Source organism: Leptidea sinapis, chromosome 22 (genome assembly GCF_905404315.1).
Source record: "Leptidea sinapis chromosome 22, ilLepSina1.1, whole genome shotgun sequence".
NCBI classification, from domain to species: domain Eukaryota; kingdom Metazoa; phylum Arthropoda; class Insecta; order Lepidoptera; family Pieridae; genus Leptidea; species Leptidea sinapis.
In genome coordinates this window covers 9344559-9369368 of record NC_066286.1, presented here as the reverse complement: position 1 = coordinate 9369368, position 24810 = coordinate 9344559, and the positions used below count along the sequence as shown (strand labels likewise).

At 35.0% G+C, this 24810-nt stretch overlaps 1 protein-coding gene across 8 annotated transcripts in view; it reads left to right on the top strand.

Moving 5' to 3' along the window:
• LOC126970799 (brain tumor protein) overlaps window positions 1-24152 on the top strand; it is a 578011-nt gene extending 553859 nt beyond the window's left edge. For all 8 annotated transcript variants that reach the window (XM_050816916.1, XM_050816912.1, XM_050816914.1 and 5 more), the window contains one exon: window positions 11904-24152. In XM_050816916.1, coding sequence (XP_050672873.1) covers window positions 11923-14463 — 2541 coding nt within the window. In that variant the 5' untranslated portion in view covers window positions 11904-11922 and the 3' untranslated portion in view covers window positions 14464-24152. The remainder of the gene's footprint in view (window positions 1-11903) is intronic.
• The last annotated feature ends 658 nt before the right edge of the window (window positions 24153-24810 follow it).

Below are 24810 nucleotides of genomic sequence, written 5' to 3'. Positions count from 1 at the left end.
TGGTACCCATAATAGATTAGGCTAGAGCCGGCTTCCTGTGCAAAGGAGCCTCCCACTGGTATGCAATTTAACAAAAAGGAATTTAGAAGAACTTTTCTTTCGTACCGTAATATATTTCAAAATGTACGGAAAACCTAAAGTAATATTTAATATCCTGTAACAGCGATGTACAATCGAAGTTTGTGACATTCTTGCATTATTTATCCCGAGTCAAGGGTGATTTGCATCACGACACTTATTGGACAACTTTCATATAATGCTGTTAGGGCTGGCAATATTTTGAAAATGTACGGAAAAAAATTCACCAAAAGAATAACAAGTATGTACAATGTTTAGCTCACTCTATTAATTCTTTAATTGTGAGAAGTGTAAATTACTTGTCCAAATGATTTTTAATTGATTGTTTAGGCTATCACTCGATATTATATTTTACATATACACGCGATTTCAAATAAAACCTCCATGAATAAAACTAATTTCGTATTTTATATGAGTAGTTTTGGTTTTGTAAATCCTATTTTTTGAGAGATAGTTTTCCTGCAGTCCTTTGTAGGTACTATTTATTTTCCATAGATACAATAATTCGTAGGAAGTCTTCAAGATCTCTGTCAAAATCTTCGCTTTTGAATCAAGTGAAAATTAAGAAATGTACATCACAAAATTGTTAAACTAAGATTTGTTTTGTTAAATAATATGAACTATTTCCGTCTCAAAAACGCATACAAAGTTAAACTTTCAAATATATATACTATTATTGAAAATAAAGTATGTTCAAGTATTAACAATGACGCAAAATATGTTTATTCGAAGCGTTTCAAAAATAAATCTCACATTTTCAATTTGAAATATTCGAAGGGTGGCAGCCCTGAAGAAGATTAGGCAGAGTTCTTCAATATCTTTTGCATTTTGTGAAGGGATGTTGGACTCTAGTTAAAAATATACGTCAATTTATTTGAGGGGCGAAAGTTTTCATTAAAATTCTAAAGGGGAGGATTAATTATAAATGGAGGCGACTTTTGCAGGGCGCGCTATCTTTTTTGTAAATATTGGGCGTCCACTGTTGAAAGTAATGTTATGGCTACTTTAATTAAGGTTACTTTGGATTAATAAATCAAATCTTATATTTAAATTTAACCTTTTTGCTTTTTTTATTGTGTTAACCTTTGTTCGCGGTGAACAAAATTATCTAAGTGATCCGACAGCCTGGGACTAGATTATGATTATTTTATAGCAATAGCAATGACAGTACAATATTGTATATTTTATTAAAAAGAGCGCAAAAAAAGAATGCTGGGAGAGTTTCTTGCGCTGCTTCTTCTCTCTCAGAGCGCCATTTGTTTCCGAAGTGGTATTAATATCTACATTAAAAATGACATCAAAAATAATTGTAAAGGAATTAATTTTAAGAAAATAAATGCCATTTATGCCTTTTAAAATTTGGATATCTTCTCAAAGATGTACTCGTATATATTATTTCACCTGTCATAACAGGATTACAAAAGTTTCTTGTTTCGTGCAGGTGTCGTGTCCAAGTAGTAGAAAAGCATCGAATGAATGTTGTATTTGAAATTTGTAACGAAAATTTATGAACGATGCGGCGCTCGAACCCGAGACCTCTCGGGTTCCGTCCGAGAATATAATAAATCCCAGAAGTGAGGGATGTCACTTTAAAAATAACAAATGTAGAAATAGTAGATGTTTAAATAATATTTAAGTTATTTGATGTATGGCCTATATTATAGGAAAATAAAACGCCTTATGCTAAAGTCATACGGTCGGTGCTAGGAAATCTGGCGTCGACATCCATAATTGGACGAGAATCAGGGTCGCTTGACATAGGTCATAGGGTGTATCTTAGAAAATAATTAAACCATAACTAGCTGTGTTTTAATACACTATTTTTCGCAGTTCGACCTGAATTGTAAATCATACGCCTATTATAAAAACCATCCCAGTTTCGAGCCCTCTTGAGAACAAGTTTCTGAACTTCACACAGGACCTTTGAATTTCTTCGCCGATGTATGTAGGCTTTTTCACGATCGTCCTTCGCCGTGAGAGCATCGAATCGGCAATGCTCCTGTGATGCCGCGGGTGAAGAGAGCACGGGTGGCGATGAACACAATAAGCCTTTGTTCCGGCTTATCTTCGAAACGACTGCATTGATTTTGACAAGATTTTCACTACCAGATTAATTAAGAATCTAAAGTAAACAACCGCGAGATAAAGACGCAGATAGAAATAGAGACGGTGTATAGAAATAAACAAAAAAAATGAGCTTTTATATGATCTGGCTGGGTGCAAAGAGTTAGGTAAATTGTTGTAATTTAGGATCACACGTGACGTCATAAACAAGCTATGTTTGTTTCCAAAACATTTGCTATTCTGAGATACGCAGACTGCTTGGCTTTGACTTCAGGTTATATCATTTAAAAAAAACGCATATTAGGCCTCGGAAATAAAGTATAAAGGCACCGTGTTTCCAGAGATAAAAGATAACTGCAGACGAATTTTGATCTCTGTTTAATCGGGCGTAATATGTCGGACTCGAGTGACGCCCCATACCGACTAAAACCTCCTCTGTGCTGTTAGCAGCTCTGGCCTTCACAGCGAAGTAGGACGTGGGCCGTGGAGGCCGCAAAGACTACGCAACAACAGTCGCGGGGCGTCTCCTAAGGAGACTCGAACCTCAGACCGGCTGTGTGCTTGTGGGAAGGAGAAATTTGATCTCTGTGAAGTAACTTAGATGAAGAAGATGTTGAGGACTGAGAAAGAAATGCTGAAATGGTTTGGACACGTGGAGCGAAAGAGTGAAGAAAAAATTACTTATCAAATATATAAGGCAAGTGTGGGCAAGTCCGTCGCGGGAGACCTCGTAGAATAATCATCGACCGAATTGGGGACGTTTTAGAAAAGGTGAAGCATCCGGAACAGTGAGTGTGTGTGCACAATAACTACAACTTATAAACCTTAGGAACAATAACTGCGTGAAAATACCTAATCACGAGCTACTATCCGCAAGACGACAACTACAGCGTGCCTATTTCGCGTGGTGGAGTGGGCGGCTAATCCTGCCATCCCAACTCCTCAAGGTAGTTTATAATACCTCTGATGTCACCCATGACTTCGGGGAGACTCCTCGGTGACCCCAGGTGTTTGGCTCGATATGTAGCCACACTCCTACACTCCAGAATGATGAGTGCGGCCATTTCTTCTGCCTACATGCAGGCTCTGCACAGTGCACTATCGGTGACACCTATATTAAACAGATGCTTGTTTAAAGCGCCATGACCTGTTATTACATGGGTTATTTTACGTAACCTTAGGCGTGAGAGTTTGACCAGAGACCGAGAGAGCTTGGAGTCTATTTGCTCACTTCCGTCCAGTATTTATTATGTAGTTCCTTGGTGTGTTGTCGTATGACCATTGCAGGCCATCTAGAGGGGAGAGGGACAATATGCGTGAAAAACAAGTAATACATTATTTTACAAATAAATAACCGTTTGACATTTCAGGCCGAAACAACATAAATACAAGTAGGTGTGTATAGGATAGGTCATTCCTTGGCATTTGTCATAAAAACAATGAGCTGTCAGTCATTTGTATCAGGCGTGGGCAGTTGTCTGAAAGCTTTTTCATGTCAACGAAAAAAAGTTTGCCAAAATAAGCAGAATATTGTATGTAGCGCTTCCACTACGAAATACAGGGAACGGAAATGTACTGTAGGAAAGTGGTCGTCGTAAAAATAAAATATTATAAGCCATTACGTTGTGGGAACTTGAGTAAATAATATTTCAACTCATATGAAGCTCCTCGAAGCGGCCCTTTTGCGGAGCATCATTGTAAAAGATAATATATTTATTCTGACTGTTTCATCAACGCAGACCCCAAACAATTGAGGTTACAAACTTGAAATTTTGCATACAGAATCCCTGTATGACCAAAGTGAACGAATTTTTGGAAATTTCATTTTGTAATAGTGTGAATCAGGATTTTGTATTTGATATACATATATATTTCAATACTTATTTGCTAATTTCAAATAATGGCGTTTCCACACAACGCCTTCTGGATGGCTAGAATTCGACCCGAAATTTCGTAGTTTCAATTGGCACAGGCCAATCGCAAACAATTCTGATTCGTATCTCTAGTTTTGAGGGACTATTTTCCCGCAAAATATATCTTGATTTAGTGTTCTTCGATAAACCTTTTGGGTCATGTAATTTGCTCCATCGAGATCGCAATTAATGAGTACCCAGAGATACGTTTCGGTATACGAATTTATGTAGGTATTTTCGTACTTGTTCATAGAAAGGTATCTATTACACGTACCTATCTGTGTAATATAATCTGCAATCCATAATCTTATTCTCATCTAATATCTGTGGTATTTAATTTATAAGATAAGAAGGCTGTAGATGGAAAACACGATGAAATAAATTTTTTATTGCCATACAGTACAAAAATAAAATGCGAAATTAGGCTGTGCGATGAAACAATAGGCATCAGGAGAAGGCCCAGCTTCATCTGACATATCATCATGGATTCCTCTTTCCATGCAGCGCTGTTGTTCAGCTATCCTCTCCTCCCTAAGGTGTTGAGTGGGAGTGGATGTTTGGTGGATGGATTATACCACATGTGTTATATGACCGGTTTCGTTCAGCTTGAGAGGATGTGTTGGGCAAAACATGTCGTTCGAACGGAAGAACGTGATCGGAATCTCTTTCGACGAAATTGAGCACGACCTCCAAACCATCAGAATCACGAGACAAAAGCGATTAGCCCAGATGAGTTCTCTCTTGACCCGGCAAAAAGAGAATTGGGTTGTGCTTCAATAAAGGCTTTATTCTACCAGCCAATGAGTCAATTCGAAAATACCTTTTGCAACACCGCTTGGGCAGCGGACCAGCTCATTTGTAACGAAAGTGTTTCGAGGATTCCTAAAACACAGCTTGGTACTCAAATGAAATAAGATAATCTTAAATAAGAAGCTCTTAATGAAGTTTTTCTCTCCCCACATGAGTGTGTAGAAATAATAATAAAAATTGCTTGTTGAAGCCAATAAAAGCACCGCCAACCAAAACCTTTAAAAACATAAATAAAAATATACGTTCATAATACAGTTCCTATATAAGGTATCAAGCGGAAAAGTTAAAAATATATATCTTTTGAAGTTGTACAGCGTACTCGTGGGAATGCGCGGAAATTTAGAAATGCGGTAACTTTGTTGCGAAGCCACGATGTCTCCTGTTCTCCCCTGAGGTAGTGGACTTAGAAAACTCATGACCAATGTCGTCCACTACTTATTTGACCTTTTTCTCAAAGACATGTTGTACAGCGATAGCCACAGATATATATAGTAACGTATGAATTATCTGTGTACTTTCTTGATTTCTTATAGGAACAATTAATTTTATATCTTAATATTGTTATAACATATAGAGAACTTGTTACATTAGTAGTTAAATATATTCTTCTATTCTTAATATTGTAAGAGTAATTCTTAAATCTCGCTGGTCGATGTTTCTGGTAAGAGCGTATATTTTAATGTCAGTGAATTGTTTTTCGCCTGTGGACGACATAGTATATGTCTTAATCAATAAAAAAATGGTAAAAAGGGTAAAACACGATGAAAAAAATATCCCAAGACATTAACTTTTTTTTAAATTTTATTCAAAAATCGCTACTTCTTCGTCGCATGTTATAAAATTCCCGCTACCCGCACCTGCGGCGGGATTCCTAAAGTTGAAAATTATGTAATTAGTATGTTATTTTTCAGTACAACACTTAAAAAACTGTACTACGTATAACGTAGTTGTTGTAATTTTAGTTTTCGTGGAAAAATATTTTCAACGTTTTACTTTTCACACGTACAACCATTTTTGTTTGAATATTCTATTTTCACGGTTGTCAGCCCCGCTACGAAAGTGACAACTGACAGCTGTCAGAATTTAAAATAACGAACATAGCATGCGGTCGAGGCCCAGTCCGCTGAATTGGTATTCGTTAAAGTTATTTGTTTCGTTCGTAAAAAATTGTTTTCTACTTTTTTGTGAATGTATCTAGTAGATTCTAGATTATACATTATTGATTACTACTATAAATATTGCCAACTAAACTTTCGATGTACTAACTGTATTTCTCAAAGACCTTTGATCCACTATTGAATGGACTTCTTTAAGTATCAGTATATCAGTCGACATATAGAAATGCGTAGGTAATCTCTTCATACCGTCAAAAAATATAAAACTTTCTTCAAGTGGAATTAGACAATAGAAATCTTAAAAAGAAGGGAGATAGATAAACTGTCTTAGCCACGTTAATCATGTTGACTTATAGATTACCAGCAAGTAAGTAGTGATTTAGTATCGTTCTGAGCGACGGACGTGAAACATCTTCCATGTACAACCAAACTGTTGTATGAGCTTCCTTGTGCGGTGTTTCCACGACGATACGAGAAAAGCGTGTACACAGTTCTAATAAGTCGGCAGCGGCTCTGGAGTTGCAAGAGGGTGACCTTGCTCGTTTGTCTTCCTTTTCCATAATATAAATGTGGAAATTCTTCGATTACCTGAAACTATACCAATCAAAACTTTGACTTTGCCTTTGACTTCTGTTTATAGAGAACGAGCTATTTCAAAGAATATTTTCTAATAATCCTTACGGCGGAGGGCATCAACCAGTAAATATCTTATATACAAACATAGCTGTGCCCACTTATGTACAATTATATTACAGCCTGTATACATAGGGGTGGTACAGTCAGTTATTATGTATGCAAGTCCTGTCGTAGTAGCCACGTCACGGGGGAAGTTATATCATGCTGTATATCGTTGCGCCCCTCGCCAAATTCCATTTGCGATAGGGCTGCCACTAACATTAATATTTATTGCGCATCACAAAAGACAAGAAAGCTGAAAGAATCTATTAAAAAAACCCTCAACTGTCTTTATTATAATAAAATAGATAAAGGCTCATCTGCTATTGTCTATAATCTATGCTTATCTGATAAGTAATAATAAAATGTCAAATGATAACTTGTTTTGTGTAGTCTCTGTTGTTACCTAAGCTTTGGCGCGCGTTTGTTTGAAAAAATGGTATCAATAATTAATTAGTTATAACTGTACACAGAATAAATCTGTAAATGACGAATGAATATTTTATTAAATTTAATAATTTAATTAATAATAAATTTAATTATTAATATTCATTAAGGGTATAAAAATCGCTTTATCAATCTTAATTTTATACTTGAAAAATTGGAATGATAATGGGAAATAATAAAAGTAGACTAAGTCTCCACCTAATATTTTTATTGAACTCTGTGTCTTAAATCCTGGTTAAAAATATTGATTGAAAAGCATTACATTAACTGACAAACAACATTTGCATTGAACACTGACAAAAACAAAAAAAATAGCGTGGAGCACAAATGAGTGAAATAGTCTATACACTACACGGTCAGCTGCTGCGAACTATAGGCGCCGCCCGACCGTCACGTGACATGCAACACACAGACGAAAAAGTTTGAGACGATGTAATAAAAGTTTCACTTTAATAAGCCACAGTTTTGTAATATTTGTAGTAAATAAATAAGTATGCGCGGTTCAGCCCTAATTGTACAAGTTGCCAATCCACTATCGAGCTGCATCTCGATGCGTCTAGATGTTGTCGGACCAGTGATCTATTGCGCTCCGACAGACGCCCGTGTTACGTCGCCATTGACGTATGACGGTGGCTTTGGCTATCTACAATCACTCCAGCAAAATAATACATAGCGGCAATGGACTAAAAGAGGGGTCAGTGACGTTCTATATATATATATTACCAGCGGGAGGCACCTTTGCACAGGAAGCCGGCTAGATTATGGGTACCACAACGGTGCCTATTTCTGCCGTGAAGCAGTGATGTGTAAACATTACTGTGTTTCGGTCTGAAGGTCGCCGTAGCTAGTGAAATTACTGGGCAAATGAGACTTGACATCTTATGTCTCAAGGTGACGAGCGCAATTGTAGTGCCGCTCAGAATTTTGGGTTTTCCAAGCCGTATTAATTATCATCAGCTGGCAATAATTATCAGCAGCCTGTTTTCATCAGTTGTCTAACAGGAAGAGACTCTAGTCTAGACGTATAAAATAGCTTTTCTTATTACAACGACAGTCGCGTACTGTTTTCAAAAAAGTTTTCCACATATTGCACAATTCCTTGAGTAGGTGCGCAAAATCTAAACATTAATTTGGTTTCGGTAGGTGTATGCGCTTGAAGGGGCCTCGTAACCATGGCAACGACGAGGGTTCATCAACGTAGGGCGAGGGTGGTTATTCTGCGTGGGGGACATTATTCGCAAGGTGAATAGCCTTGCAACATGACAAATGCTGGGGGTGTTTTGTTATCCAACACAAACATTGACGGCGTGTCTACAATGTTACTCTGTTTTTAACCGACTTCGAAAAGGGAAAAGGTTTTCATTTTGTCTGTTAGTGTGCTTATTTTCTTTATTAGGAGAAAAAACAGTACCCACTAGTTAAACATAGACTTAAACTTGACTAAAGGTAACTTCTAAAATACATTTGTTTTTTATGAAAATACGGGACGAGCCGAGCAGGACGTACAGAAGATGGTACTGGATACGCCCTGCCCATTACAATGCAGTGCCGCTCAGGATTCTTGGAAAACCCCAAATATTCTGAGCAGCACTACAACTGCGCTCGCCACCTTGAGACATAAGATGTTAGGTCTCATTTGCTCAGTAATTTCACTAGCTACGACGCCCTTCAGACCGAAACACAGTAATGCTAACACAACTGCTTCACGGCAGAAATAGGCGCCGTTGTGGTACCCATAATCTAGCCGGCATCCTGTGCAGAGGAGACTCCCACCTGGGCAGTGGTGACCACTTATGATTGTACCTCAAGCTTGATTGTAGTACCATTAAAAAAGGCACAAAAGTTTTATTTGTTATATCTCTTTATTACACATCGCCATCCACTACTTATAATCATAAGGTTTTCTATTGCCCTACTAATCTTCATTCAGAATAGTATAGTACTTTCGATAAAACTAAAATAAAAATTGATTCCCTTAATAATTAATTAAAATTGTTTTTGTCACTACATTTTATAATGAAATATTAATAGACACAGAAAACCTATTTATAGTTAGGTACTAAATCTTTAAGTTTTCTTTCAAACAAACACACACACTCACCAATACATACAATCACACACTCGTTCACATACACACATACACACACAGCACATTACGTTTAGATTACAAATAAATCAATTTTTAGTATGTTATTATTGTTAGTAGATTTCTTTCCCTTAGTTTTAATTAACTTGTTTATTATTACATCTTATTACTATGTTTTTCTCCTACTACAGGCAACTCTTTGCTTAAAAGGAGACCCCAACACTGATTGTATATTGTTGTAATAAATAAAATAAAAATATTAGAAATATTATGTTAAAACTTAATATTTAAGAGTTTTTGAAGCTTGTATCGTTTGGCCAACTAAAAGCTGCTCAATTTATCCGTTACCCTGCCTTACCTGTAAGTCTGAAAACTTTTAGATATAAATTATGCTTAAATTGTTTACACAATAGCATTAGCCAGCTGTGAGGTACTTAATCTTATCTTTAAAACGTTAAACAAAAGGTAATCACCTATTATTTATAGTTATTTGGGTTCAAGCTGTGAATGGCACCGCTTAGAAATTGAGTACAAAAGCATTAAAATATCATAACGTATTTTCTCATTATATGTAATCTTAAGATTGCTGTTTGCCATAGTTTCTGAAGCATATTTAAATTTTTAAATTTAAATTCAAATATTTTTTATTCAAAACTAGCTGACCCAGCAAACGTTGTATTGCCATCATAGTTAACAACTGTAGTTAATCTACCAAGTATAGCTAAAATTAAGTTTGTTACCTCCTGAGAAAGTTAGAAAGATACAAAGATTCTAATTAGTTATTCATTTTAAACTATTCTTTCAATTTGGTTTCTGAACTACGCGGGACACACGAAAGGAAAAACAAAATTGTTATTTTTATTTAATTACGAGAATTTTCATATTTATTCACCTTTTAAACCTTCTCTGGACTTCCACAAATAATTCAAGACCAAAATTAGCCAAATCGGTCCAGCCATTCTGGAGTTTTAGCGAGACTTACGAACAGCAATTCATTTTTATATATATGGATAGGATGTGACATCACTTGAAAGTAAATAACTATCACCTATTCCAAAGAAACTGCCTCAGACCTGAGAAGAATGGCCACAATATACTCAGGGGGCTTTTTTTCGTCAAAATATATGGTTTCAAAGTAATATTGTACAATTAAACTTATTGTTTAATAGCCTGAGGGTGGTCGCTCCATTCCCAATCTGTGGAATCATTAAGAAAGTCATTTATGTTATATTAATATTTTTGTTTTGAACATTATCTGAGATCTTGTTGTAAAAGCATATACATCGCCCCACAAAACACTTACTAACTCGACTTTGCCGAGTAGTAGGCATAATAAGTTTATGTTTGTTCCTCGTGTTAACATTACGATTGCCACAGTTTCTAGCAAATTCCTCAATGTGCTTATGAACAGAACATTGTCAAGAATATATTCAGAAGCAACAGTTTTTTTTTTTTTTCAATTTTCTCTTAATGCTTCTAAACAATTATAATTCCAATAAACATAAAACAGCTTCTAAAAAAAGATTTGTAGAAGGACGCATAAAAGATTTCATTTAGTTATACGATTATTCTCTATTCCATCCAACTTATTCGTAAAACTCCATTTTGCGATGTGATATATAACGTTGAATGTAGCTTCCGAATACCCATTTACCGAGATGTACCATTTCTCCATCTGTTACGTCACACGGTGCCCCTTTCGAGAACATCGTAGGAATTCTCCACAACGACTCGCTTACCGTCTCCCAAATATTACTTATTTCCTCACAATCTGTGCTTATATTATGTGTGTTGTAAGAAGTTGTGGAACGTGCCTCGTAACGCTATCATGTCCTCACAGAGTCTATCTTATATAGAGTATATCTACTTGACATTTGCAATGTCTACGATATATGACAACCCTTTTGCTCTCGCGAATATTAACTGTAAGATTGGATTCTGATGCTCAAATAGACTTTTTTTTAAATAACGACAGATGCTGAAGGGACTTTGAAAATTATTGGTGGGATAAATATAGTTTGAAAAAAAAATGAATTCATAAATACGCTTACTTCTTCAAAAGGCTTCTGTCTCAGTGAAGAGTTGATCCATTCACCTGATGCTTTAACATATGAACATTTCGCCTCCCTCGAATTTGATCAAATTGCACAGAGTGCAAAATATGATCAAAATCAGTTATACACGGACAAATAACGTGACACGAAATTTTCATGCAGCGAGTCGCTAAAATGACGACATTAAATAAACACACGGTAAGAACTACTTAACCGTAATCATATAAAAGTATTCAAAAATAGAATACATAATTCACCCTAATAAATAAATTTTCCATAAATCTTCGTGCCGTCTTATGCGACAACGTAAGGGTGATTAAAGTTTTGTTTCCTAAATATATAATTTGTTTGTTTGAACGTTTCAAAAATTAACTTTAAATTAATTTTAGAATTATTTTTTAACGATTATGGTTAGATAGGTCTACCCGTGTGTCACCATTATAGCGCCACGCTGCATATAAAACTAATTTACCACCGCAGTAGCTACTTTGGTTGTAAAAGTTTCAACTTTAATTTTTACAATTACTTGACTAGTCAGTAACAAACGACCAGGACACATAAATAGCCAGTTGAAATCTTAGAATTATAATTTATAAACATTAAAAAGTAACTTTCATTGCTGAATTGAGCGTTTAATAATATGATATTTGTCTCGTTCCAGGGATGCCGGTTTCCTGAAGATGGCCTCACGCACCCCGTCCCTTGAGTCGCTGCCCGGTGCCAACTCTATAGGTTCGCTGGAGCGTGGCTCCTTATCACCCCTCACCCTTAGCGGATCCTCGCCACCTGCGAGCGATTCCGCTGTATGTGATTTGCGCGAGTTCGACGGCCTTGATACAACCTGTGCGATCTGCAGAGAGACATTCGTCGAACCCAAAGTACTGAACTGCTTCCACACGTTCTGTAGAGGCTGCTTAGAACGTGAACAAACACACCCCGATAAAGTAACTTGCGTCACTTGCCGAGTTGACAGCTGCCTGCCACCAGCTGGTATTCCTGGACTATTGACAAATCTTGTCATCGCCGCTGCTGTTGAACAGGACGCAGATCTTTTACCGTCTGCTCGACAGACGAACTCACCAACTGCACGCTGCACTGGGTGCAAATCGAAGGAATCTGACGCAGTAGCTCGTTGCGTAGACTGTGCCAATTTCCTCTGCCCAAACTGCGTCATGGCACACCAATTCATGCACTGCTTTGAAGGCCATCGTGTGCTTGCCTTCACAGAATTGAAAGATGACAAGGGCATGCTTACCTCCACGTTTGCAGCAAACGGAGATAAGACCGCATTCTGCCCAAGGCACAAAAATGATATCCTAAAATATTTCTGCCGCACATGCTCAGTGCCAGTATGCAAAGAATGCACTATCATTGAACATCCTGCATCTTTACATGACTGTGAACATCTCTCTGATGCTGGACCAAAGCAATTAGAACTGATGCAAACAGCTGTGAATGAAGCTAAAACCCGAGCAACAGAAATACGACATGTAGTGAAAACCGTTGAACATGCAGCCGGTAAACTCCAAGTACAATATCACAAAGCACAAAATGAGATAAATGACACGTTTCAATTCTATCGCTCCATGTTAGAAGAACGCAAACAAGAATTGTTGAAAGAACTTGAAAGTGTTTTCTCTACGAAGCAAATAGCCCTCACAGTAGTGGGACAAAAGGCTCAAGAAACTGTTGACAAAATATACCAGACATGTGATTTTGTTGAGCGTTTGACGAAATGCGCCAACATTGCTGAAATATTGATGTTCCGAAAACTTTTAGACAATAAACTACAGTCGTTAATGAGCACTAATCCGGAACAAAGCGTTCAAACAGCTTGCGAACTTGAGTTCGTTTCAAACTATCAAGCAATTCAAGTTGGAGTCAGAAACACATTTGGATACGTTCGCTCCAGCTCCGAAGCAAATATTGGTCCCAGTAAGCAACCCCCTATTGCGCGACCGACTAATGGCTCTCTTTTGAATGGGGGATCATCTTCCAGCAGCAGTAGTGTTAATGGAAGTTCTGGAAGTCTTAATGGAGGCATTCATCTGCCAACAGGACTAAATGGAGTCTTAGACCGTCCTTACTCAAATGGTCTATTGGGTCCCTCTAGCCAGTCTACTTCACCATTTGATTCCAACTTAATTTCAAAGAGATTTAATAGTGGAACTACTTTGGGGCCTTTCTCAACTACCATTGGAGACATAAATTTAAATGGCATTAACCCATACGAAAAATGGTCAAATGGAGGATGTGATTCACTTTTCCCACCTACCACCACCACTGATCCTTATTCGCTGACAAGCTCTGCACATACAGACCCAATTATGGATTTAACCAACAAGTTAATTTCTACTGCCATTTTCCCACCAAAGTCTCAAATTAAGAGACAGAAAATGATATACCATTGCAAATTTGGTGAATTCGGAGTTATGGAAGGCCAATTTACGGAGCCAAGTGGTGTAGCTGTGAATGCTCAAAATGATATCATAGTCGCTGATACTAATAATCATCGCATACAGATATTCGACAAGGAAGGTCGTTTCAAATTCCAGTTTGGAGAATGCGGCAAACGAGATGGACAGTTGTTGTATCCCAATAGAGTTGCAGTAGTACGTACTTCAGGTGACATTATTGTAACAGAGAGGTCACCAACACACCAGATACAGATTTACAACCAATACGGACAATTTGTACGGAAATTTGGAGCAAATATCCTTCAGCATCCACGTGGAGTAACCGTCGACAACAAAGGTCGTATTGTTGTCGTTGAATGCAAAGTTATGAGAGTTATAATATTCGATCAGGTCGGTAACGTGCTACAAAAATTTGGTTGCTCTAAACACCTGGAGTTCCCCAATGGCGTTGTAGTCAACGATAAGCAGGAGATATTCATAAGTGACAATCGTGCACACTGCGTTAAAGTGTTTAACTATGAGGGTATCTATCTACGCCAGATTGGTGGAGAGGGTGTTACGAATTATCCAATTGGCGTGGGAATCAACGCAGCTGGCGAAATCCTCATTGCTGACAATCACAACAACTTCAATTTAACGATATTCACTCAAGACGGACAATTGGTTTCAGCTTTGGAAAGTAAAGTGAAACACGCTCAATGCTTTGACGTGGCTTTGATGGACGACGGTTCAGTTGTCCTGGCAAGCAAGGATTATCGTCTATACATTTATCGCTACGTGCAAGTGCCCCCCATCGGCATGTAAACATCCCGAAGTTCGCATTTAAATACAAGTTCTATAACGCCAAAAAACAATAATAATTTAATTATTTCAAATGATTCTGGCCAATATGTGTCAATTTTTTTAATGTGACTTTGTGCTACAAAAACTATGACTTATTCTAGGCAGGAGTGTAATTAGGATGGCTGCTGTTTAGATGTGATAAAAATTCACTAACAGCAAGAATCCTTCATTGATACGTTGGCGACAGATCTCTAAATGCATTAAATATTATGATTGAACTTAATGTAATGAGCGATACTGTAATGAGATTAGTTTTAGTATTGATATTGTTATGAATACATTTTTGAAGTATAAGAGATTATTCCGTTGCGTTGATCCAAAAAGAAATTTGTATGATTCTCAATCCCTATCATTTTTGATCTATTGAAATAATATTTTTTCATGTCCCATGTTAAATTAGGGATGAATATTAAGGGCGTTTGTATTATTTAGCCCATTTGTTGGACCAATATTTTAACTATTATTACTTAAAAATTGTTAGGCGTTAAGCGTGTGATTTTATTGTAATAAGAAAGCATCGATTGGTATCGTATTGTTGGTAGTTCTAAGGATGTTTTCGGCACAATAGCACTTCCTGTTTTTAATTAGCACTTATTCTGTGTCGACGGAAACGTAATTATGAATCTAATTAAGAAGTTGTTACATTAATATTAGGTAAGTGTTACAATGATGAAACTATATGGACAATCTTTAGTTACTACCCCCTTCTATGTAGTTACGAGACCATTAGGACAGGGGTTTTATCAATGACAAAGTTGACTTCGGCGTTCCTTAAGACAATAGAAATATATCATCTTATTAGCTGTGAAGATTTGCCGTTGAGTCTGACGATAGGCGCATTAAAAGATGGAATGTAATCTTTACAGATTTATGTCACAAATATTAATAATAATTAAGTAACGCCAGTCTATTGAGAAAACTTAATAGTATTATAAAGCATTTCTAAAACGGTTGTAGTTTTTTATTCTTGGATAATTGGGATTCTGTTCGTTGACAGTTTCAATATTTGGACCGATGACGTCATCACCGCCTAGTCACTGAGAGCCTACGGATCCTGAAATCCTCAATTTCGTTGTTTTTTACATTAGTAACATTTGGTTGATAATAATATTATTCGTTTTTATACAAACTTAAGTAGTTATTTTAATGTTTTTAGACCACGGTAGTAACTAATAGAGCACGTTAGCTACATGTTCGTTTCGCTAGATTTTGTATTGGTAATTAATTATTTTCGAGATTTCCGACATTGTATGCCGCGACGCAATCTGCTCACTTTAGTATTATAGCTTGATCGATATACAATACTTATAAATCTGTTATTCCGCTAGGGTATTTTTTTACGAAAGCAACTTTATTTTTGTAGCAGTAGTAATATGGTGCATGTTTAATGTTTATTTTTATTTTGTATTTTATAAATATTATGCTATTATATTACTTTATTGCCGTGTGTTTGCGTGTGTTAGAAGAATTATTTTTAGTTTCATTTCTCAGTAGTTATTTCTTAGCAAATAATGTTTTAGATAGATTTTTGTGCTGAATCTATGACAATAAACAGATCTGACACGACCCTTGATTTTGGGTAAGCGTTTTATATTATTGATCAGTATAAGGATTTAGGATACGCATACTATTTCGTCGAAATTATTGATTTTGATTTTATTTTATGATTTGAATTGAAGCCACGCCGATATATGACTACTGGCACCATTTGCTAAACCTGCGTAACATGTGCCATACAACCATGTTCTTATGTGATATCTGCTATTAAGTGTTTGTAAATATGTACCATAAACTGAGTTATTAAATTTAATCATAGGTTTAACTCATTGACCCTTCCCTAATCCTTGAACTCTAATGCAAAACTCACAGTAATAGTTATACGCTTTTTATTCACCCCCAAGTCACTTCCTGAAATTAGATCCTTTTAATTTTAATGTATACGATTTGCATGGTGCTTTGATTTTTCATATTTGACGTGGCTTCATAGTTCACCTGTAGGTACTTACCATTAGATTAGATGAATTCGAATTTGAATTGCGACCTCTAGAATCTAAATTTCAGTGATGAATCGCCAATGATCTTATATAACTGTTTTGTTCCTAGTAATTATTATCCGGGGTTGCGATTTCGAGTTGTATTTCCTCTAATCTACTGCGCACATCGTTGTAAGTATAAGTTGGCATTAAGCTTATGCGCCTTCAGTGCTTCAATTTGTAAGGAATCATATTTTGGGCGTTACTTAAATTACGAAGCAATATTGGTTAGACTGATTCATTTAAATTGAACGACACCGTTGGAACATAAAGGCTTAAAAGATCACATAGAATTATCAAGAGGTTTCTTCATTCGTTGCTTTTGTTCAATTTTGGCGAATGAATGACTTTTTAGAAAAACATACGCTTCTACTTAAATGAAAATTTTTTCATCGTATTATTAGGTACCTATTAGCGTAGTATATCGAAATTCTAGTAAGGTTATGCAAATTATGACAACTTTTTGATTTATTCTACACCATATATTATTATTATTATTATGTATTCTAGATTCATTCTTTTTTTGAAATAATGAGTTTTGTTTTGTATTGGATATGATTTAGTTCTTTTCATTATTATTTTGTTCACAAATACTTTTGTGTTTTTGCATAATATTATGGATTCATGAACGAACATTCTTAAATTGCATTTCTGAAGCTTTGAGGACTGATTAAATTGAAATATGTTTTGCCTTTAAATATATTTTGTCAATGTTTGTTGTTATAATTATTATATTTTTTAATTATTTGTATAAGCAACTGTTCTTAAATTAATGTACCTCGTTTTGTTTTGAATTATTTTTGTTGTATAATTGCTTTTTTTAAATAATACCAGTTCATTGCAGTTTGACTGTGTGTTTTATTTTGCTTTGCCCATCGCTATTTAGTTTATTGCTATGAGATCACTACTATTTTACAAGTTGTAAACTGGTAGCAATTCTTTTTGTGTTTGTGCTTTCGAACCGTTTCCAGAACTACTTACTAGTTGTTCCTCATTTATTATTAAAACTCCGCGAAACATTTTTGAAATCGCTTCTATTTTCAACCCTACGCCAAGTTCGTTAGCACAAACATAATATTTTGGTAGTAGGACCCGCGTGTGTTTTGAATTGTGTGTGAGTGTGTGCATTATTGATAATTTTTGATACAGTTGGTGTTGGGGAACAAACATTGGCATGAAATTAGTAAGTATTGGTTTAGATTTTACGGACGTAGTCGGCACCATATAGGAACTCACAATCAAATGCACAAACATGTTTTTTAGTCACAAAGCTTTTATTTTCCTTTCAAATGAACCGGAAAATGAAAAGCTTTGTCGTTCTAGTCTAAACACTAGCATTCCGTTACTCTCAGTGAATTTGGCGGTATATAGTTGCATAAGCAGTTTCATAATTCTTAGTCTACATATTCTTATGAGTGTGGGCTAATAAATGTATGATAAGAAAAATTTAATTCGGAATTTTGTCTGGAATAGTCTTTTCTATTCAATTATAATAGCTGTATAGTACGGATTCCTCTATGTCCTCTCCAATTCACAGTGGCACTGCTTGGTATCTACCTTAATATTATATTAATTGCTAACCTAATACCCACAATTTCCAAGTCAATTAATCTAGGGAACATTTTACTGTCTAGCACCTACCAGGTAAGCATATTAGGCTTACGAAATGTTTATAATTTTATACTCAACAGATCTCTTAAGACTACAAAATTATTATAAGACTTATCTTCGGAACTAGGTACTTCATTATTCCCATCAGCTTCTTAGACTCCGACAATACACAGGTTTAATAGTGATTCATCATTTTGTTTATTAACTTCTTTAAACTTCTCTCAGGGCCTTAAGACACAAAGATATTATTCAATAACAACAATACAATTATCTACATGGTCTACGATGTTCATTGATGAAATTTCAAGAGCAATCCTAAATTCTTTTAATTTTACTTTGCTATCCCATGAATCAGGAAGTATGTACATATGTATATAAATAAACTAATTTATGTTAGTAACAGTACATGTTAATTATAAGGAAAGCCGGGATGAGTACAAGATTGTAACGATGGGAGGTATTTAATAGATGCAAAATATCTTGTGTGAAAGAGTGAGTATTTTTGTAATGAAAACTATGATTCAAAGAATGAAAAGTGACACGGTGTTCGAGAACAACATGGCTTAGTGAGTGAAATGGAACAGTTATCCGAATTGCCAGGATTAGGGAGTTAAGATTGAGTTAAGAGATAATCATATCGATGTCTAGACATAGTTAAGATTACCAATTGTTTGAGATGTCGAGATCTCGTTCATCAAACTCACCTGTTAATAATCATCAAGGCTATAACTATTGATGTTAGCGTGTCATATTTGTGTGTGGATAATTAAACCACTCATTATATTCAGTAGTGTGTCGTTAAATTAATTAGATGGTAACTGTATGTTATGTGATACAATATATTTGCAATAATTGTATATAGAACTGTCGCTTTTGAATACGTTTGCAGGACTCCGGATGACTTCCAATTCTACTGCGTTTGTACGACTAATGTCAGACAAAATGTTATATTCAATAGTTCTATTTGTAGTGGTAAAAATTGAAACTTATTGAAATATTGCGTAGGATCAATCATCAACTGCTGACGACGCCGCCGTCCGCAGACGTGAATATTGCTCAGGAATTGTTTTAATTCTCTCATTACAATATTTTGATAATTTATTACGATATTTTTCTACCATCGCCGCGGATATAAGCGGATTAGTATAGTTGTTGAATTTCATTCGCTGTTTAAAAATAATTTAGTGGACTTTGCACAGAACGTTGTATTTCACTTAATTTTTGAAATTTTTTCTTGAATGTATAATGCATGCGATTATTTAACTACATTCAATGACTGATGTTGTGTTTAAAAATAAAATTTTAGTGTTGGACATTGCGTAGGGCGGAACGAATGTCTACTTGGTGTAAAAAGTTGAAGAACACTTCGATGTCTTTTCGTTCCGTTTCCACGCGAATTGTCAAAATTGTGATTGTTGTAAGTTAAGGTGAAGCTAACAAAGCACATATGAGCACAAACCATCCATCCTCAAAGATTACGCTGAATGTTTTAACTAACTCACGTTTGAATTTATGATACATTTTATTGTAAAAAAAGAAAATATTTTACTATCCCTTATGTTGGTTGAGACGTTTGCAAATAATAGTATTTATTTTCACAATGATAATTTTTTATGGCAAGTTTTGGAAACTCTTAAGGTGTTTTATATATTACGAATTCTACATTACTATTGATTAATATAAGCATAGAATTATCATTATATAGTAATTCTGAATTACTTCTGTCTCAAGTTTTACCAATATTATTTTCTGTGGATCTATTTGTGTTCTCGGCAAATGTAACAATCTTTGACTTCTTGTGAACTATTCGAGTTCAGGCCAGATCCATTTGTAAAAATATTACAATTGCTTTTAAATTGGCTTGTTTAATAGAATATGTTAAGAATTTTCTAGGTATACGTGTAAGATGTGTGATTTAAGTTAACGATAAATATTAAGTGGAAAGATTCCAAATACTGTGTAGGATAAAATGTGTAGCTAATTACATATCAAAATGTTTTTAATTAGTAAAGTTTGGCAAAGGTTGAGGAGCGTAGTGAAGTAATGTGTAAGGAATGGTTACAGACAATATTTAGGCAGTTTAAAGGTGTTAAACAATTGAAATCTTTTAATAGCTAATTGTTTCAAAATTAGAAACGGGACATATCATCCACCAAGTGGTGTCATCCGACTTAGTGCATTCATAGATCAATTCGGCCTCGCGTCGCTGGAAAGTTACCGATCGTTGTCATGGAATAGGAAATTTGGAATCTTTCTAGAAGTAGTCGCAACGTGTTGCTTTTAGATAATTCAATGTTAACGTATAATGTATATGCACGTAATATTACCTTAGTTTTACGATGCTTGAAATGTCCACACTCTAATCGATTTTACACGTTTTAAGCCATCCTGCCAGGTTTATTGTGAACACAATGCTTATGAAGATTATTGATATATATCCTACTTAGATGTATGTTGTAGTGTGTATTTTTAGATATTGCATTGTCTACGTTAGATTAGTTGATAAGACACCTTGAGCTTTGAACGTTCTCTCACTGGGATTGATGTTAGTCCAACATTGAGTTGTATTGATTCCATTAACGGTATCATTGATAACTTGAATGTCGTTGAAGTGCTTTCAGAAAGCATTTGTACGCACGAGCATAATTTCAACCGCTTGCAAATGCACTGTTGGCTGCTGTACTTTGGCAAGTCCAACCTTGGTCTTACATTTTGAATATGTAACTATGTAACTTTTTAATATTGATCTACTGAGACACCACTTTGCGCCGAGGCCTTAAATTCTAAGGGATATTCTATTCCTTTTTTAAAAGTAATAATCTTAATGAAATTTTGTACAGACTTAACTATTTCCCGTACTTCATCCTAATCATATGTACTTAGTAATATTGTAAGGGCTATCTATGTATCGTATTATATACCTGTCTAGATTAGAGGTTCGGTAGGGCACTGTAGGCGCTTTATCTGTTTCTAACTTGTAAGAAGTTGTTGATTTCAATATTCCAACTCATGCATATCCCCATCTCTTGATGATTGTTACCTACACTAGTTACTTTGAGACTGTTCATATTACTCTATCGAGTTTTCTCTAAGGGAAAGGGCTATTTTAGCAGATATTTTTGATACCTTGAGGATAATCGAAGGGAAACGATCTAAAGAAGGGAATCTTTAAATGATTCGCATTTCTTGAAGTGGTTCTGCTACATGCGGAGCAAGAGGTCCAATAAATTTGGGCGTGTTGGGTATCGTTTCCGATTCTACTCTGTGGACGTGAACGATAGTTAATGTTACTGTAAGGAAAGAAAAAAACGTTGTTCTTATATGAGATGCGATAGATTTCGCTGAACTTGTTGTTTTCGTAATATTTCCTTTATTTTTTGTACTCTTTCGTGTTAAGGTAATTGTAAAATGAAAATTATTCAATGTTGATAACTCTAAAACGAATAAGGTATGCGTTAAGTATGGTATAATTAGTTTCCCCGAGAGCCTTACTAGTGAAGCCTTTTCCTTAGAAATTCTTATTTCCTGTTTTAGTGTTAATTGTGAGGATACAATTAAAGTACGGTTGGTGATTGAAGAATGAAAGAAAGAACAACATCTATGTGACATCTATTCGTCTATTAATTCATTCTATTTTCATTTCTCATAATGATTTCACATTATACAAAAGACACAACAAAATAATTGGCCTAGAAATGATTTAAGATAACAATTAGGGTTCATGACTTAACTTAGATCGTATTACTCAAATTTAAGACTGATCACAGTAAAGAAAATTATGAGGAAGCAACAAAATTGTTTAACTATGATTTTATCTGCGTTATTATAGACTTATCTCTCTTGTAACTTCAATGCATCTTGCTGAAAAAAGCGTGCGAAATCATGATTGCAGTTACAAGTTAGATAACATTTTCTAAATCTCCTATTCTGTCTTCTACTAAATATCGTATTTTCGGAATTTTGTGTGAAACGTTTGGTAATGTTAACATTAACGTTACTATTGTATTCAAATGGAAGGAAAAAATACTATTTGTTGCCAAAGTGTTGTTAGGAATAAACAATGTAGTTATAAAATCGGTTGTCACATGCATAATAAGTTGTTCTTGGATGGTTCGAAGTTAAGGAGAGTTGAAAAATATTTCCAATGATATATTTTTTCATAATGACTTGAATTCTAATCGATACTTAAGATTTATATTTGTGTAGGTATTTAAATTACGTGTGGTAATTATAGTTGCCACGATTCTCTGACATTGAAATCTTTAAGATCGTTTACTACTTACGGCATGTAAGGAGACAGAGGATCAGAAGTGTTACAACTCTTTTCCGAAGTGTTACAACTCTTTTCCGAAGTGTTACAACTCTTTTCCGAAGTGTTACAACTCTTTTCCGAAGTGTTACAACTCCTTTCCGAAGTTTCAAAAGACGCAGATGAATCGTGGCAAATAATCTAGTTGTTAGCGTTCATGTTACATTAGATTGTATTCGATCTTTTAAAACTGATACACTCGTTTCCGCCTCAGATGCACTTTATACAACCCCACTATTACATTCAGCACTTACTTCATCAGTATTTTCATTGTTTCAATTATGTTTATTATTTATTAATGTATTGTATTTATGAAGCTAGTCAACGCTTTCGGTTAGATTAGCTACTAAGTTTCATTGTGTAATGTGTTTAGTTTGTAATTTAATATTTAAATTTGTTCGCGAGGTTAATACTTCTCTCTAGTCATGGGTTTTGTTTGTACTGACTTAGCTATGTTTTGGTTTGCTAATAGGTTCTTCTGTTTGCTCTAAAAGCATCACCAATATACTATTTCAACCCGTGATTTATCTGGATACGTCAGTTTGGTATTTTTATTTATTTATTTTTATCTTCATTTAAATTTTTCCAGCTTCCGTTGTTTTAATGTTTTTTGTATGACGCGTTTGTGTTTTCAAAATAATTTATGATGTTTAAAATTAAACTTTTATGTGATTAAGGACAACATAGAATTGTAATTTTTATTTATTCAACTCTAAGTAAACTACGTTATGGTATAACATAGTTTTATAGAAACATTAATTTTCATATAACTAGCCCTTTGCCTGCACAAATTTAAGATAAGGCTAATATTCAACTTTTAAGTCTTCAAAGTAGTTCATTCATACTCTGTTTTTATTTACTGCGCTATAGCACGTTAATGCTAAAATACAGTGTTGTACAAAATTTGTCGAACCAAAAGTAAATTAAAATGTACCTTCACAATTATTCAAAATAACTACGATTTCTGAACGGACACTTTCAAGACTTAAATTTGTTTGGCTAGTAATGTAAATTAATCTGCAACATTTTGCCAACGAGATGCTTGAAGGCGTATGAAAACGTATAGCCTAAAAGATCTAACATATACAGCTATTATCAGTCGTCAAATTCGCCCATCGTGAGCCTATACTGTATGTTAATATCAAAATGGTTAATTATAAAAATCCTATAGTATATTTTCAGCACGTTATTACGTCGCTAACACAGAGTGACAAAGTTATAATAATTATAATGGCCTCCCGTTAGCGAATTGTTGTTCTATAAATCTATAAGAATACTGTTCCAAGAAATAAAATAGCAATTTTAAAGAAATAAAAGTATTTTCATTAAGGTGTCGTTCCAAGTGATAGTGTCACGTAAGACGCTCTCACAAATAATTATATTAAAGTTGTCCTTATTCCACGCTTGATACAATAATTTTACATTTTCATATTCTGAAGTTCTACCAAACATTCCATTATTTAGGCAACAGTTGTTATTGGTTATGTTATTTTTTGTCACGTGTGGGTTGAAAGCCATTTTAAATCAAATCTGTAATCTCTTACACTGCGGTGTTTTGAAGAACGCATCGATACTCTACTTGTTATTCAGGTAATTTAAGTTAGTCTGTAAGAATTGATAAATATCTGAACGATATGATGATAAATTTACTTGTATGTTGTATTAAAATAACATGAATAAAGAAACTGGTTTGAAAATGTTCGTTTTATTTCTGCACCATCGTTATTACTGGCACATGACACATTCCTATGATCTGATTTTTGAAGGCCTCCCCTATAGATCTCTACGAAGATCGGTCCTGTCCTGCCCTCATCTAACGTATTCCGGCGATCTTGACCAGATCGTCGGTCCATCCTGTGTTAGACTTGACTTGTTTTGAGTTGGACTTACAAATGCAGTAAATATTTGAATAAATAGTAGATAAACTAATCACAAAGTAACTTAGTGGAACCGGTTGCAGTTTTCCCGAACAGATACGACTCGGAGAACTGCAAGCATAGCGTTTTTGCAAAAAAGTAATCGGCTTTGAATTTTTCAAACCGATTAAGTCATTTGGAGAGATATTATGTTGCCAAGAAGAGGGCTCATTATAATTACCTTGTGTAAATTACTCCTGTAAATTTTGCTAAGACTGATCCTCATTAAATTTATTAATTACGTAATGTCATAATAAAAAAACTATATATAATGATTCACACAATGGTCACATGAGCACTTTTTGATGAAATTGAGTGTCAAACGAATTTCCCCGAAGGGCAAAGGCTTTAACTAACTAAAGGAACTTTATGATGAAAAATTTATAAAAATAATTTTTTTAACTTTTATTTTGATAAGTCTTGAATGAGATTATTGTGT